This window comes from Stegodyphus dumicola, chromosome 2 (assembly GCF_044657685.1).
Source record: "Stegodyphus dumicola isolate Sdum_Otavi_A_Nest chromosome 2, ASM4465768v1".
Taxonomy (NCBI): domain Eukaryota; kingdom Metazoa; phylum Arthropoda; class Arachnida; order Araneae; family Eresidae; genus Stegodyphus; species Stegodyphus dumicola.
In genome coordinates, this window is record NC_140769.1 from 226,597,951 (window position 1) to 226,615,927 (window position 17,977).

General features: G+C 33.6%; 1 protein-coding gene across 1 annotated transcript; it reads right to left on the reverse strand.

The window, feature by feature from the left end:
* Positions 1-7,679: 7,679 nt before the first annotated feature.
* Dpm1 (Dolichyl-phosphate mannosyltransferase subunit 1) lies at positions 7,680-17,081 on the reverse strand. The gene has a single exon (XM_085811830.1). It carries the CDS (start codon positions 16,891-16,893, stop codon positions 16,177-16,179), a length of 717 nt encoding a protein of 238 aa, XP_085667956.1. The 5' UTR covers positions 16,894-17,081; the 3' UTR covers positions 7,680-16,176.
* Between the last annotated feature and the right edge of the window lie 896 nt (positions 17,082-17,977).

The following is a 17,977-nucleotide window of genomic DNA, read 5'->3' on the forward strand; positions in this document are numbered from 1 at the left end:
GCTCGCTGTCTTATGCAGCGACCCTAGGTAAAGGACCTACAGAGCCCCGACCCAAAAATCAGGGTCCAAATCCGGCGGTTATGGCGAATGTGCCTCAAATAGCTCCCCCGGTTACCCAAGTAGAAAGTGGAGACTCAGAGGATGTTTTCTCCTCTACTTTAAAATGCCTAATTGAAATCTCCCGCGATCCTGCGGTAGATAGGCATATTCTACTACAAGCCTTCCAAAGGGCCCTGCCAAAGCTTAGGCAGGCAGACGCTCTTACGAGGGCCTTCCTAATTTATGAAAGCTATATTATGCTTTCAAATTAGGATTTCTCGGCTATTTTAGACCCGTGTCTTAAGTTTTTCAGAGCTGTAACCTTTTACCACGGCCTTAAATTCAACTGTTGAAGACAAAGTTCAGTTACCAACAGAGAACTTACCATGTGCACATGGAATGCAAACGGCCTCATCAATAAGATCGATGAAGTTAAAGATTTTATTGTAGTGCACGATCTTGACGTGTTATTAGTCCAAGAGACTCATCTTACCCCAGGGAGAACTCCCAAAATTGGGAATTATGACATGTACTCGACTGACAGGGTGTCATTAGCCAGGCGTGCAAGTAGTGGCACCTGTATCTACGTGAAGCGTTCGATTAAGCATCACATGATACCCCCTCCTGATTTAAGTATTTTGGAAGCGACAATTATCAAAATTTTCCTCCAAAATTCTCCCCCACTAACAGTCATCTCGGCGTACCTGCCTCCACTATCAACTGCACGTGGAAGAGGTACTTTTCCTGTCAGTGATTTTGATAAACTTTTATCATTATCAAATCACCTAATTATTGCTGGTGACCTAAATTCACGTCATACCGCATGGTTTTGCCCTAACAGGAACAGGTATGGCATTAGTCTAAATTCATGGTGCCAGAGAAACCATATACAGATCATAGCTCCTACCCTCCCGACTTACTACCCTGTTAGAGGGTCCCCTGCAGTTCTTGATCTGGCTGCCTTTTATAATGTCAATTTTAGACACGAAATAAAAGTGATTCAAGACCTTGACTCTGATCACTATCCAGTTTTGATCACCCTAGATATCCAAAATCGTTACTCAAAATTACAGGAGCAAGTCTCTACCAATTGGGACGACTTTAGATTTATCTTGGAACGTACTGCTACCCCCCCTATCAAAATTACCAGCAATTCGGATTTTGACAGGTGTTTACTAAATTTGGAGTCCATTCTCAAAGAAGCGAGAGCTGCGGCTTCAAAACCAATTTTCTATCCGGGTGTCAGACTCCCACCTGAGACTAAATCCAAAATTAAGCAGCGGAACTTTTTGCGAAAACTTTGGCAAAGGTCGCGTGATCCCAATATCCGCGCCCAATTTCGCAAAATACAGAACGAGATACGGACTGAAACCCGTCTCTTCAAACAGACGGAGTGGAAACACTACATTGAGTCCCTAACGACTGAAGACAATTCGATTTGGCGGGCTGCCGCTCGAATACGCAAACAATCCAGACACATTCCGCCGCTCCAAACGGCCGATGATGCACGGATGGCTTACACAGACACTGAAAAGGCAGAAGTGTTAGCCGACAGCCTTGCTACTCAATTCACTCCTAATAACGACGCCTACTGTAACCGCCCGGTTACTCAAGGGCGCATACACTCACGTGTTGAAGAGTTTTTAACACAACCTTTCACGCCTGAACTTAGGCCCACTGATCCTAAAGAGGTGATGGAATACATCAATAGACTGAAACCCAACAAGGCTCCAGGCATGGATTCTATCTCAATCGCATGATTAAAAATTTCCCTGTAATGTTTATTGTTTGGATTACGGTCCTTATTAATTTTATGATAAGGAGAAGCTACTTCCTCGACCGCTGGAAAATTGCAACGGTCGTCCCCATTCCAAAACCGGGGCAAAATCTAAACTTACCCGTCAACTACAGACCAATTAGTCTGCTTTCCTCACTCTCAAAAGTATATGAATATGTCTTACTTAATCGCCTGAATGAATTCTGTCGAGATCAAAACTTAATCATCCCGGAACAATTCGGCTTCCGACCTAAACACTCCACGGTACACCAGTTACTACGTGTAGTGGAATTCATTCATGAAGGCTTTCGTAAGCGAGAGAATACTGGAATTGTCTATCTTGACATAGCTAAAGCCTTTGACAGGGTTTGGCATGACGGACTTATTTACAAGCTCATGCGACTTGGATTTCCGGCTCACATCATTAAAATTATTAGCTCGTACTTAGCCGGACGAAGCTTCCCCGTACGAGTTAACCACGAACTCTCCTCTCCCCGCCCGATCCATGCTGGATGTCCTCAGGGCAGTCTTGTCTCACCTCTGCTCTTCAATATCTATATCAACGACGTGCCTAAGGCACCTAGTATCGATTTAGCTTTATATGCAGACGATACGGCCATCCTAACTCAACATACCAACATCACCACCGTAATCTCTACATTACAGAGTTACCTTTCAGCCTTAGAACTCTGGCTCGGACTGTATAAAATCAAAATTAATGTCGCTAAATGTGCTGCCACTTTATTCATCCGAAGAAACATCCCTCGTTTAGATAACCTAATTTTCTTCGGTGAACCTATTCCCTGGGTTACTACTTACAAATACCTTGGTGTTCTACTAGACTCAAAATTAACTTGGCAACTTCACATTCAAAAAATTATTGCGAATGCGGAAGCTGTCAAAGCCAACCTGCGCCCCTTTTTCGCTAAAAATAGCGACCTGTCACTTGATAACAAGATCTTGCTTTATAAATCTATCATAAGGCCTATTCTCACTTACGCGAGTCCCATCTGGGGCTCAGCTGCTCTGACTAACCGTAAACACGTCCAAATTTTTCAATCAAAATTTTTACGGCAGATATTAAACGCTCCATGGTTCATAAGGAACGATGACATTCATAACGACCTCAAAATTATGCCCATTAATCGCTTTATACAGCGACTTTCGGAAAGATTTTTCAAAAACATCCATCTTGTTGGAAATCCAGTATTACATACCCTGCCGGTATATGATCCTGCGGTTGCCTCTTCTAAAAAGCGACCCAGAGCAATCTTACAACCTGATTATGCTCAACTACCTTTTAAACGGCGTCGGTATTGGAATACAGACGCCCAAGTGGATGCTTACCTCTCGTTCCTAAACCCCAACCGCCCCCGCGTTAACAATGCGTAAGGGCATTGACCGGAGGAATCCTGTTCTTTAACTCTTTAAGAAGAGCCTTCTAACGTTTCTTTAACAAGGGACAACCTATCTCCGCAGCCGCACGCGATTGCACTTAATTTCTCAATAGCTTCTTAAAAGCTTCTTCTCCACCCGCTAAACGGGTTGCTTTCGACCCCCTAAGGGGACCTTTTAACGTCGCACTAAATAGCGACCAATAATTTTCTTCTCCTCCTTCAGTGTATCACACTGAACTGCTACTAGAACCCGCCCAACGGGTTTCGCCCCCAGCCCTTTTTGCCCAACTCTCCGGATTGCTTGTCCTAAGGATTTTATTTTGCTGTTGATATCAAGAATCAAGGAAATGTATTGCACCTTTTTATTCTTTTCAAAACTTTTTGAATGTTGACTCCTCTCTCAAAATTTATTCCTGGCCCTTTTTAAACACAAAATTTAATTTAAAGAATTTCTAAGAGTTTTCCTTTTTTTTTTTTTTTTTCTCATGCGGAAGGCATTATCTGAAAAGCTTTTATTTTTATAATTAGGCTTCAAAATCTTCCCTTATTAGATGAACCCCTCTTTTGATGTAATTATTCTATCTCTGATGATGCGGAGTTAAAGGCCTAGCCTAGCGCATTCCGTAAATTAACTTCCTTGATCCTTGATCCTACGTGATATTACGCAATCGGAATCAACAGCTGCCAGTTTTGGGAGAATAAAGAACTAAATAACTGGGGTGTTTTTCATTCTAATTTTCAACAGACGGCGTTAAATTTCCAGAATAGAATCATTCTTCGCTTGGGTTGGTAGACCGCAGAACTTTTAGTCCTATTCAATCCAGATTGGAAAGTGACAAAAAAAAAAAAAAAGTCCGTTGCTTGTTTTGCAGCGAACTGTAACAGTTTCAATATTCGAGATTTTGCGGAGAAAGGGGAGAACCTCCCAATCTTCGTACTGTATAATGTATTGGCCAAAAAAACAAAATTATTTTGACTATTCGATTACTTTCCCTTTATTTATTACTTTCGCATTTCTTTGACCAATAGAACGACGGGCACCTGTCTGTACTCTTCGTGCACACCAAAGGTTATGTTAATGCAGAGAAAGGGGAAAAGCTATTTCCGGGAGTATGATTCACCATCTGACATTCCATATTAGGAAGAAAAGTTGTTTATTTAGTTTCGGCTTTGGTACCGGGAAAAATAGCGCGTTCATTAAAAAAAAAAAAAAAAAAAAAAAAAAAAAAGCACTAAAAGCAAAAAAATAAGCACTAAAAACAAAAAAATAAGGGCTTTAAAGAAAAAGTAAGCACCTATAAGAGCCTTTATATTTTATTTTCAAATATAAGGACTTATAAGGACCGCTACGAACCCTGTGTAGTTTAATTTCTAGTACGAAAATGGAATGGTTACATCTCAATTTAAGTATAAATTTTGGTCAGTTTCACTTGGATCGTACCTTTTAACAGGTAACCTAATTTGCATAATCCATATGAAAACAATTTTACATAACAGAAATTGCTTTTTAAAATTGGAAAAGATATTAATAACTGTTCATGTATTGATGTGCGTGTGTGAGATGTGCAATTGTGTAATATATGTGTGCTTCATGTGCTATTATAATCCCTTGCGATTTTCTACACATGCCAGATGGAAAATGTTTATTTTCTTATTTCAGTTTTCAAAATGAAAGTGTTTATTAAGAATTGGGCGTTGAGGTAAAGCTTCTATTTGAAATTGGCCTTTTTTGTAAGAGTTGTATAGTTATTGATAGAGTGCTATAAATTGCTGTAAAGAGTATTATCTGATTCATATTCTGCAATGGTTTAATGGAATATGCTGATATCCTAGCCTTCTAATTTGCTGGATATCAGTCCTCTTCAACATCTGGGATATTATGAATCACCTTCTAATAATGTGTGGGAATTAATTATATATATTGCAAATCTCATAATCTACTTCCAAGCATTTAAACAGGAGTTGCAAAATTTTTGCCATGACATGTTACAGCTATTTTGCATGTCAAAAGTGGAACATGTTATGAGGAAGCTTATAATGTTTTGGCTTGAACTGCCTGCTTAATACTGAATTGGAAAACCACTATGAAGACCACAATCATCTTCATTCCTCAGTGGTTTTCTTACAGAGGGTTCAGAAAAACTTTTATATATTTTGATGCAAAGGGATTTATATATATTTAAGGGATATTGGTGACCTTTATTATTGATAAAAAAAATCAGCTTTAACATGCTGATTGCTGACATACATGAGGATCAATTTGGGGAGAGTGATTTGGAGGCTAGAGAAATTTATGTTCCCATCCATACATATATAGAGATAGATAGATATTTAATAAATATTCTCTATTCGTTTAAAGCTAATTTAAGGTTAAATTATAAAATTATTATTGCTGCAGTTTACAATATCATTTAAATTAATCTAACTAGTTTACAATATCATTAATTAACCTTTTATTTGTATGCAATTAAAATTTCATAATTTAAAATTTAAATTAGCTTTATATGAATAGAGAATATTTGTTAAATTCAAATTTCATTCCTTACAGCAATGGCACAAGAGAATTATTTAAACTTAATTTAACTCTTTATTCATTCTTATATAGATAGATAGATATAAAGAGGGGACCCATCAGTGGTACATGTGACTACAAATGCAAACATTGCTATGACCTACTGGTAGATTATGAGGCCCTCAAAACCAACTTATGATCTATTGGTGGGTAACATGGCAGTTAAGGTGTTAATTCAGAATATGGTCTGAAGAATATGAGGACATTGTAAATATCATTGCTGATATTTCTGCATTTTTTTTCCAATAATCTCTATTATTTTATGTATTAGTCTTTTACACTTTTGATCTAACAAATGTAATTCTAATATACTTCAAAGGATGAAGCAAAATTGTGACATTTTTAAATCATTCTACAACATGAAATGAAAAAGTAGCGCAGTTGAACCTTGAATCATAAATAAATTATATTTTTTTAATGGGGGGAACCCTCAGCTGATACGTGATGTTTCAAGTTATAAAGACCGAAGTCGGCAACAATTGAATTTTAAAGGTGTTCTGTAGTAATCTATGCTTAAAATTAAGTGTGACCAATTCTAGAAACGTAATATTTTCCTTTGCTCAACTCTTCATTAATAAAGCCTGGCAGCAAGTAATTTAAAGAACCATGAGGAAATTATGGGCCCACTGTTTGACAGTATTATATACCAGGGATCAAATAAAAATATGTTTTGAAATTGTTTATAAGAATAACTTTTGACATATCTAATTAAGGCAGAGATGGAAATAATAGGAACTGTTTCACTCTCTTCACAACAAACTTCCGAACTAGAATGAACATTAATGATTCCAAGTGAAGGTTTAGTTTAATATCTGATTCTAAACATGCTTCCATCTGTAAGGAGTTGCAAATACAAAATCTTGCTTCAAACATGATGGAACAGTAATGCAGGCCTGATAATATGAGAGGTAAATAATTGATGAACTGCATGGTTTTCAACAAGCAATGTGTCACTGGCCAGAGATATCAGGATAAAGTTTAAGAAGCTTAATTAAGTTAAAGCAAGATTTTTTGGAAACGCATATGGATCTGAAACAATATATTTATGGATGATAATGCTTATCAGTATTAAACAAACCTCACTAATGAATTCCTTGAGAGTGAAGACACTTAGTGAATACCGTGGCCAATTTAATCTCCTAATCTTAATCTGATACAGAACTTGCGGGACTGCCTCGGAAAAGCAGTTGCATGGAGGTACCCTCTTCCTAGAGATAGAAATGCCCTACAGACTGTATTGCTGGAGGGGTGGAACTTAATTCTCTAAACTGTAGTTAATGTTTTTGCCAGCATGATAACATGCTGTGGTAACTAACTTTCCCAGGCCCCCTACACGTAGGTATAGAAAAACTTTGTACTCATTATAATGAGTAAAATACAAAAAGTATGACTCTAGTATAACAAAAAATGACCAAGAGACTTCATTTTAAATTTATGATCATACATACGATTTAAAACTGAAATGTTTGCATTTGCATACAAATAAAAATAAAATAGTTAAAAGAATATTTCAATTGTTAAATAGTATTAATAATGGGCTTTTTAAGCAAATCATCATGAAAAGTATTGATCAGTATAAATCTGATAAAAAATTACATCTTATTTACAGAATCTTGCAGAATTTGTACTCTAGAAAACATTAGCCAGCTTTAGTATTGGCATGCAGCTAATTAATAATATTATATGCATTTGTAGTTTAATGAATTATTTGTATAGTTACCAGATTATGATTAAGTAGTAAAACTTCATGAAAATGTTAACATATTTTTAGACTGAAGAAACTTATAAATTATTTGTGTGAAAATGTAATGTAGCAAAATTATAAATTGAAGAAACTAGTCAATCACAGAACAATATCACTAAACGGCATTTACAGAATAAAGTCAATTCTGAATACTCTAATTTAGTTTTTAATCAATCCCTTAAGGTAAGTAGAAAATTACATCAAATATATAAATTTTGAAACTATACACCTCAATCAATTTATGTCTCACAAAAATTAATGTTTTTTTACATCAAGTATAAAGTTTTCTGACATAAAGTACAGGAACTAGAAAGCCATATCAGAAGTTAGATTTTATAACTAAAATTAATTTTTTTAATTTAAAAATGCTAAAACATTGCATCATTTAAAGTATCTGACTATGACTAATGTTTACAAAAATAAAGGCCAGATATGAATTTTTACAATTGTTTGTGATCTGAATATGGTAAAACCCATACAGGCTATTTGGCTAAGGAAGGACTTTCCAAGGAAAAATGGCTTGTATTCATGTTACACATGGAAAAATCACAAAAATTAGCCATGCAGCCAGCCTTTTCACTTGTGATTGAATTTCCAGTACTCAGCAATCATAATCACTTGGTCAATGCTAGTTGGGGCTACAGATTTTTATTAATACATTGTAGGGTTTTCATCCGCAGAGAACCCGTTGGCGCTTCGGGAAAGAACCCTTTTGGCGCCGTTGCAGTTTTACTCGCCAAGCTCGCAGCTCATCCTAGATGAGCCGAGCCGTAAGCGTGATATTTTGTAAACGTGGTTTTTAGTGATGTAAATTCAAGTTAGCAGACAATGGTAGTAAAAATTCACAGATAATAAGTATGTAGATATAAAACTAACAGGTTAAACGTGATATACGAAAATAAATTTCTATTAAATTCAAGTTAGCACAGAAAACAATGTATTAAACATAACGGGAAGTAAAAATTCATTTAAAAAATAACAATTAGTATTCTTATATGTATTTTCTCTAACTCATATAGAATACTAATATTTCTATTACAAATGTCTTTTTTCACTATTAAGTACTTTGCCTGTTGATTGATGTATTTCGGTAAGAGCCCATGCCCATGTAATAAATTAATGAATGCATGACCTTTAATATATCCATTTTACATAGTTTTAAGTATTTTTCTTTTTCAAGTTACTTGCATACAGCTTAAAGCATTTTACGTTGAAACAAATACCTATCCTTTTTCATAATATATTTCACAATACAAATAACCATCAACTGTAATCAAATTTTCTTCAGTAGCATTTTTAATAAAACTAGAACTTTATACATTTAAAAATTATGGTACTTTTCCATTTTGCCGGCGCAAGCGATAAAGTCGCCAATAATGGTACAACCGATGCCAAAAGGAATATTCTCGCTGGTAACCTTTTACGCCTCATTTTCAAAACAAGTCACAGCTTTTTCTTATCAGATTGATTGTTTCTTTCAATACTGACATATAATTACATAGAATTTTTATCAGATAGTTCAGTTTTATGTCTAAGGCCATTTTCGGTAATTAAGTCAATTAGGATGCAATCACAGCGCTTACCCGAAGCCGAAAATATAGAAAAGGTAAAGTCAAGGGTTAAATTCATCAATTCTAATGAGAATGCATTAGCGAAGTAAAGCACTGCAGTTTTCCAAATTTTCTGAGTAAGCTATTCGTACGAATTAAAATATTTCTTGCATTTAAACTTGTGTTCCAAATTAAGATTTAACTTGAAATTAATGTAGATAATTACTGAGAGCATTAGATTTTTGTAGAATAGTTTGCGTGAGATGAGCTCGCTTGGGGTCACGTGATATGAACCGGCGAATCAGGATGTTGAACCATGAAAGCATAGTAAATTCTTAAATTAGTGTCTTTTTATAAATGTATTGTCTTTATTTATTGGCTTTTTATAAAATTTTAAGCGATATTAAAATGTTTATGCCTTCAAAATAAAAAATTCTTAGAACTAAAATTTTTTAAATATTTTTTATGTGTATACTGTATGTTGTCGCCAATAAAGTCTGCTTGGCGAGATTTGCGCCGGCGAAACGGAAAAGTACCAAAATTATTATAGGGGTTGGAAACCTCATGGTTCTGCGTGCTTACAGCTGTTAACCCTTTGCGGCATGGTGGGTCAATATATGTCCCACCTAATTAATATTTATTTTCTTAGTTAGCAATTTCCGTTAGAAATTTTCTAATCTTTTAAAAAAAATCTATTTTAGTTATTATTTTTTTCGGTAGATTTTACTACTATACCAGGGCTTAAGTTTATAAGCAAAAAATATTCAAAATGGGATCACAAGAGTGATATCCATGTATCTCGCATTTTTCAATATTTTAAAAATTTTGGTATACAATTTATGATATGTATGATTCTTTTTTAATATTCAAAGGTATTTTATTTTCAAAAATCTTAATTGTAATGAATATTTTATAACATTAATTTTACAGTTGAAATAAGTGGGTTAAAATTTGTCCCACCACACACTTGAATTTTCGCTCAATAGATGGCAGCACTCACGATTATTTTATTATATTTTTTTTTGGCATCTACTTTTTTCGTGATTGCGCGCGCTTTTACATCCATTGTATGCTCTTATGTGCTAAAATGTCTAGAAAAAAATTAACAACTCAGGAAGCTTTGGATCATTTTGCTGAATTGCCATCCGATTGCGACTCAAATGCTTCAGATGTCAGTTCTGATTCAGATGAAATTGAAATCCAAGACAGAATAACTGAGGTTGAAGTTATTGCTGAAGAAGAAAGGGAAGTAGTTATAATTTGTTTCGCTTTTTAAAGACACAGACCCATCTATGCATGTGGCACTGTAAATATGAATCGGAAGTATCTACCCAAAAATTTAAAAGACAAATTTATGTCAAGAGAATATATAGACTTTTCAGTTAGCGATGATTCAATTTATTGCATAAAATGAAAGGATAAAAGATCCGTTTCTATCCTGTCTTGCTTGGAAAAGGCAACTGAAATGAAAGAAATTAATAGAAAAGAACGAGATGGAAAGACAAAAAAAGTACTGTGCCCAAACAGCATTATTTCGTACAATAAGAATATGGGATATGTCGACTGACTGATCAACTGAAAGGACTATATGAAATAGACCGCAAAAGCAAGAAATGGTGACACATGATTTTTTTTTACTTTTTAGATGCGAGTATAGTAAACGCATTTATTCACGTTTGCGAACCCGATCATGATGTAAAAACAATGAAAGATTTTCTTCTCTCAGTTATAGAAGGTGTAATGGCACTTGCAGGCAAGAAAGAGCTGAAAAGAAAACTGAAATCCCCAATTCAAATAAAAACTAAAAATCCGTTCGTACAACCAGAAAAGAGACTAAAAAATGTAAGTCACACGCCACAGAGAACGAGTAGGAGAAGATGTGCATATTGCAGCACATCGAAAGAAGAACGACGAACATTTTGGATCTGTGAAACATGTGAAGTGCCTCTATGATAACAAAAGAATGAAACAGCGTGTTTTTCAAAGATTCATGAAAAATGACTTTTTTTCATATATAAATGTTTTTGAATCAAGTGTCAATTTTAATATTTTATTTAGTATCATATGTACGAGTATCAAATTTTAATCTTAAAATAATATTCAAGAAAATATTTTCTTTTGTTCCTAAAATTTAAAAATATTAAATATATATATGCAAAATATGCATATGCAAAGTTTTACAAGTCATGCATATATGCAATACGTACAAAATGCATTTTAGTGTCTTTATTATGAATATTTTAGAATGCACGCTTTATTTTGTTTATTCATTCCACATGATTTTTGTTTTCCTGCTATACACCAATATGCTATAAGACATGTGCTAGTTGCATGGTGGGACAAACGGTATCCCACCTTTCCCTGTAAAAAATAAAAGCACAGAATTTTTTCAAGGCTTAAAGGCACTTAAGTAAGTCCATCTGACTTATTCTAAGACATTTTTTTAAAGGTTAAAATACATATTAAATATGCGTGTCGCAAAGGGTTAATAATTAAGAACATAACGTGAACAGCCATGTTACAAATTAGCATTCACCCCTCCCGCCATAATTTCTTCCTTTGATCCCGAACTGACGACTTGAGAACCAGCATCTTTCGACGAAAACTTCTTTAATTATGCGAAAATATTTCTATCTATTCATTGTTAAAAAATTCAGAAAAAATAATAATAAATAAGAGAAAAATAATATAAATCTTCAAATGCGAACACCGACAACCTTCGCATAAGCGAATAGGATGAATTAGTTAGGTTACCAGGTTTGAACTATTATCGCCAAAGTTGGCGATGTTTACATTTACCGGGTTCTCTGCGGAAGTGCTTCCACATTGTATACTAACGATTATGCATTAATTCTTGAAATATAAAATTTAAGTATGCAATAATAGAATGATTTGGGGATTTCCTAAAATCAAATTCTAAACTTGGGTCTTGTTAGCTTAGACAATATTTATAGGCTGAGTGTGAAAAATATTACAGAAAGATGCTTTTCAAAATAAATGCTTAAACTAATGCATAAGAAACTGAATGATAGAGATCAAAACAAACTTGATATAAAATGTAAAATTAAGGAAAAAAAAAATAGGCATTTAATCAGTCATACACAAGATTTGTTTAACTTGTTAAAAGGAATTTCACAACTACAAAAATGTATGGAATAATATACAATCATATATTTGGCTGTATAATGTATATGAAACTTCTTTTTAGGATTCAATGTAAGCTGGGCTAATCTTTGGAATATGGTAACAGGTAGTTTGGCGACATTTTGGTAAGGCGATAAAGGTTACTAGCTAGGACTTTAGCAATAACCTGAGAAGTACACAGTTCGAATCACAGATTATTTTGTCTCGGAGAAATGAGAGATCATGAGACATGTCATGTGACATTTTTCGGAAAATTCCGATCGGGATTTTAGCTAATAAGCACTTAGAAACAATTTCGCTGCTAAAGTGCAGAATCGCCCACTTATTTGTTTGGTGCTTTTTACAAGAGTAAGAAGAATTGGATTTTTGTCAATTTTCTTTGACTTTTTAAGTGAAAATAGGTCGATGTGTACATGAATAAAGTCAAGAGTGTGCGCAATGCCATTTTTGTGCAATTCTGGGATGATTTTTTAAGTGAAAATAGGTCGACGTGGACATGGATACCGTGTATATGCAATTCGTAAAAACGCGCCAAGCAGTGGACGATTCTACACTTCTCTCAATTTCGCACCTGATCTTTGTCATGATTAAGCACTTTTGCTCCATAAAAGTTCTAACATAAGCGTAATTTGGCTAGCAGATTGTTAGAAAAAATGTTGAGTTAAAAAAAAAAAAAAAAAAAAGCGAAAAGGCCATTACTTCGTGAAAACAAAATGTCATCTTAAAAAAAAAAAAAAAAAAGTAGCAGGTTGCTGCAGCAAGGTTGGTCGCCAAAGTTTTGCCAAAAAATCGCCAACTTAACCATAATCCGAAGATTCACCGTAAGCTGTTATCAAAGTCTGTATATAAAATAATAATAAATCAAAAGCATAATACAGAAGAGATAAACCAATATCAAAAATAAAATTATGAAAAAATTTATGTTTGATTGGTGAGTACGTTTGATAAGATTAAATTAAAAGAATATCTATTATCTTCTAATTCTTGTTACATAAATTTTTAAACAGAATTAGTTGCTTTCTGAAATCTTATTTTATTATAAGCTAGTATCACAGTGTTCTGTATTCTTATGATTCCTTAGTATGCATGTTTAGTATTTTCATATTAAATAAAAGATAGGCACTAGATTTTGTATAATAAAAAACAAATTATGGATATAATTTAGTATTTTGGTACAATTTTCATGCTGCTGGAAACACATTAGACAATGAAGACCATATATTATAACATGATGATTTTTTTTAAACTAAAATGTAAATTTTACAGTTTAAATATTGATGAAATATAACTAACTGCCAACTACATCTATACTATCTTCAAATTGTTATCCAATCAGTCCATCAATCCAAATACACTGCTGGTTAAATTTAAAATAATTTGCACACCTGACATTTAAATACTAATTTAATTAATATGACATATAATTTGATTTGTAGAAAAACAAACAAAAACTGGAACAGCTTTAGTATTGGTCCTTTTGGCGATTTTTTTATTTGGCGACAAACTTCGGTCGCCAAGGTAGACCCGATTTTGAAGATCGGAAAAAAATGGCGGATTGTCAACAAAACCCGATCTAGACTAAATAACAATCCTAAAAAATAAGCTCTTAATCAGAATAAACAATCTTTCTCTAATTTTCAATATTTCTAGTACTGCAATGATAAATTCTTGAAACACTACTGTAAATGAATTTATGACAATTATTATGTTATGAGTAATGAAATTTACAAAATGTTAATATTTTTAATTACAAAATATAATGTATTAAACATTAATATTTTAAGTAGTTAGTTCATATTTATATTTTATTATATTAGCACTTAGCTAATATTTTAAATTTACAAAAGGTTAATTTTTATGTTTATGAATAATGAAATTTACAAAAGGTTAATAAATGCATTTCAAACTAGTATATGTTACTTTAGTTTCTTAGATTCTGTTATTAAAAGAAAATAAAAAAATATTTCAAAGTGAAGAAAATCAAATTCAATTATAATGGGCAAGTTTTGTACCAGTGTTAGAAATATTTTTTATGATTAATATTGTAAATGGTAAAAATATTAAGAAGTGTGTATTTTTTAATCCCTCAATTTATTACAAGTAATTTATAATTATAATTTAAAAGCTAAAATTAAATTATCATAATGAGTAAATTTTGTACCAATGGTAATAATACAACAATCATCGTAAATGATGATTTCTGTGAAAAATTCGAACAGTCATTGGAATCCACTAGTGGTGCAGTGATAGCCACTGAACAGTGGTAGTTCAGGCTGGGTATATGGGAGTTTTAGTAGTTTTCCGTAGATGTAATGTGAATCTGAGCCAGTTTCTCTTAAAAAGTACTTTATGAAGGCATCCTTCTTCTGCTAGCCAGCATATGTATTTATTTTCTATTCATAATTCTCTCTTATTTTCTTATTTCTTAATTCTAAATCTTACTTCTGAAGAGAAGAAGTGTTGCATCTATAGGTCGAAAAATATGGTCAATATGTTTGCAAAATCCTGTCAGTTTTGGAAAGCATTTAAATAAACTAAATAATTTGTATGTGATGCAAACAAAAATGCATTACACTATTTCATGTACTGAATAATTAATCAGGGAACAAAGTATATTGTAACGTTCCTTTATTTTGTAACCAGAGTTATTTTATGCTTGGGATCTTTACTGTCAATTTCCTCCATCCGTTTTCTCACCAGAATCCAAATGAAGTTTTTATTTTGTAAAACAAACCGTGTTTTGCCTTTTGAGGCCACATTAATAGGTTGCTAGATAAGAAAAGACTTGTAGTCTTCAGCCTTGCATTATAATTGCTGATAGTTGAATTCCAGGCCAGTTAAGTTTTTAACCAACTTTGCATTAAATTGATTTGTGCAGCCTTTGGGCTACAAATTTATTTGAATTTAAATTTTACATTTGAACTTAATTGTTATCATAAGTTATCTTGCCACAAGTGGTTGACAGAGTCGTAAGCACAAAGTGTGCCTTCTGTTCTGTACATCTAAACTTTCTAATAGAATAAAAGTATATCTTAACTTAATAAGAATATATCTAAACTTTATGATAATAACATTTAAAGACATTGAAATCAGTATCTAAGTGCTTGCCATGTAGTCAAATTTTTATATACAAATTGTACTCTTACTTTTATTATAGAGTTTTTATTACAAAAAATTCAGATTTCTATTAGATAAAATGTTTAAGTAATGTAGAAAATTTGCATAAAATTTAAAATAAAAAGTCGACTGTTGTGTCAACATACTATTAATAAAAGTAATAATACTCAGTGAAGGTTATTCATATACAGCTGTTAGGTTGTAAGATTTACAAAATTTGAGAACTCTAAATTATAAGCAATATATTCCATAATCTAAGCAACATTATATTTTTTATAGTCAGGCAAATTATGAAAATGTTATAAAAGCAATAATGAAACCTGATTTTGGTCAAGATTTGAACCTATGAATTCATGCAATTACACATCCCTTTAGTTCTAATATGAGGTAAATAAGTATTTTTAGACCATGGTAATTTTGATCTCCTTAGCAAAGGAAACACCAAGAGTTTATAATAATATGCAGAGTTGACATATGAAAAAAATGTCAAGACTCATGTGATGTAATATTAAAAGCACCAGTTTTAACTATCAAAAATTCAGCTTTTTAAAAAATATTTTAAATGTTGTGCTTTCCTAACACAAAAGTAACTTTAAGAAAAACACACAATTTATCCCTCCTGCTATCAAAGCTCTGATACCTATCAAATTCGTTAAAGTTACGTGGACAGAAATGGCGGCATGTTTAAAGCTCAGTATTTAGGGTTACCAAGGTTATCATAATTTTTCATTTATCGCTCCAAAATGTCGCCAAACAAATTTCTCGCCAAAAAGGACTAATACTAAAGCTGTGCCCAAAAACATGCAGAATTTTTTCTTTAAAGAATGCAATGAACTTTATATAAACGCAAATAAGTATAATAAACCTTTCACAAACTGAAATATTTCATTTCCACCTAACTTTGACTCTCCATACAATCTATCAACAAATGTTATTGGAACTTCGCCAATAGTGAACCCTAACTTTCTAGCTCTTACAATCATCTCCATTTGAAACACATAGCCTCTGGAAACACAAGATTCCACAAGTTTTTGCAAAACATGTTTTTTGTACAACCTGAAACTTCCAGTCAAATCGGATGCACCGGGACGCAGAAGTACTTGAGTAAGATAATTAGCTCCACGGCTGATTAGTTTTCGCTTAAAATCCCAACCGTTTACTCCTCCATTCTTGATATAACGGGTACCAGAAACGAGATCATAATCCCTTTCTTGCTGCATTTTGATGAAATCAGGAATATATTTCGGATGATGTGAAAGATCTGCGTCCATTATGACGATAAAATCCCCAGTCGCATGTTTTATTCCATGTATATAAGCTGTACCTAAGCCCAGCTTCTTTTCTCTAGGTCGCAGAATTATTTTATCGGATCCGTAAATTTCCTGCAGGTTCTTAGCGGCATCCAAAGTTCCGTCAGGGCTACTGTCATCGATGATGATAATTTCATAATCATAGTCTTCGGCTGTCATATATTTCACAATCATCCATATTATTATTGGCAAATTTTCTCGTTCATTATAAGTTGGTAGTAAAATACTATACTTAGATTTCATAATGCCTTAACTTTCTAGCTCTTACAATCAGACAGAGACATACGTACAGCAAAACAAGGAATATGTAATTTAAGACGTTCTTTGAGCAATATAACACATATGTCTTGTTTTGCACCTCCTAAGTCGTTCTGCCCGCAGGGCGAAAAATCCAGATTAGGTCATGGAACTTATAAGAAATAGACTAACCCAAATGGGTTTTCTCCCTCGTCGGAGGCGCTGTCGGCTGTCACCTTGATCACATCGAGGTTTGCAGATATATGCGACGACAAACGCTGAGAGTTTACAGAAGTTAGCGGGTCTCACGTGACCGATGGCAACACTAAGAGGTTACCGTAATTTGCGCCAAAATTGAAAAATGAAGCCAAATGTAATTTTTGGAAGTAAGCAATACAGGTTTTCGCCATTTTTCTTGCACGTGCTGCTGTGGTAGTAAGGTACGTAGTATTAGCGCTGATATTTTGAGTTTTAATTATCTTATTTTAGTTATGTGTTTGTCTAAGCAATCTGAAAAGATGAAAATACTCATAATCGGAGATTCTATGATTAAATATTTACAAGAATATTTGTCTGCGAAAGTACTTGATTACGAAGTTGATTTCCAGGAGCTAGGATTGAAAGGTTGACACGTGAGATTGCCTTTATGAACAACCATTTTCATTTAGTTTTGGTCCACGTTGGTACCAATAATTCAAATGACGATTTAGATGAAATTCATCGTAAATATGGTTGTCTATATAAGGGAATTGAACGATTAAACCCGAAGGTCATTCTGTTTTCAGGTGTTCTCCCACGATGCCCGGATTTATATCGAGATTGTAACACGTATCACCTACAAGAACTTAATAGGAAGATACTAAACATAAATTCAAGATTTCTCGCAACATACGAAGGTAAAGATGGCTTTTTCTTTTGCAGCTCTTTTGACTATTCTTGGAGTACTTGTTTATCCAGAGACGGTTTACACCTAAATCGGAGAGGTAATCAGCAGCTGGGGAAAATTTTTGTAAAAGATATCAGGATAAGTTTGACTGTTGCAGAGGTAACTGCACCATTTTGTTCTACATCCCTTAGCAGTTTTCCAGCA

What these genes read in the sequence shown, in the direction of transcription:
- Dpm1 (XM_085811830.1), bottom strand. Translation starts at nt 16,893, where the DNA reads ATGAAATCTAAGTATAGTATTTTACTACCAACTTATAATGAACGAGAA.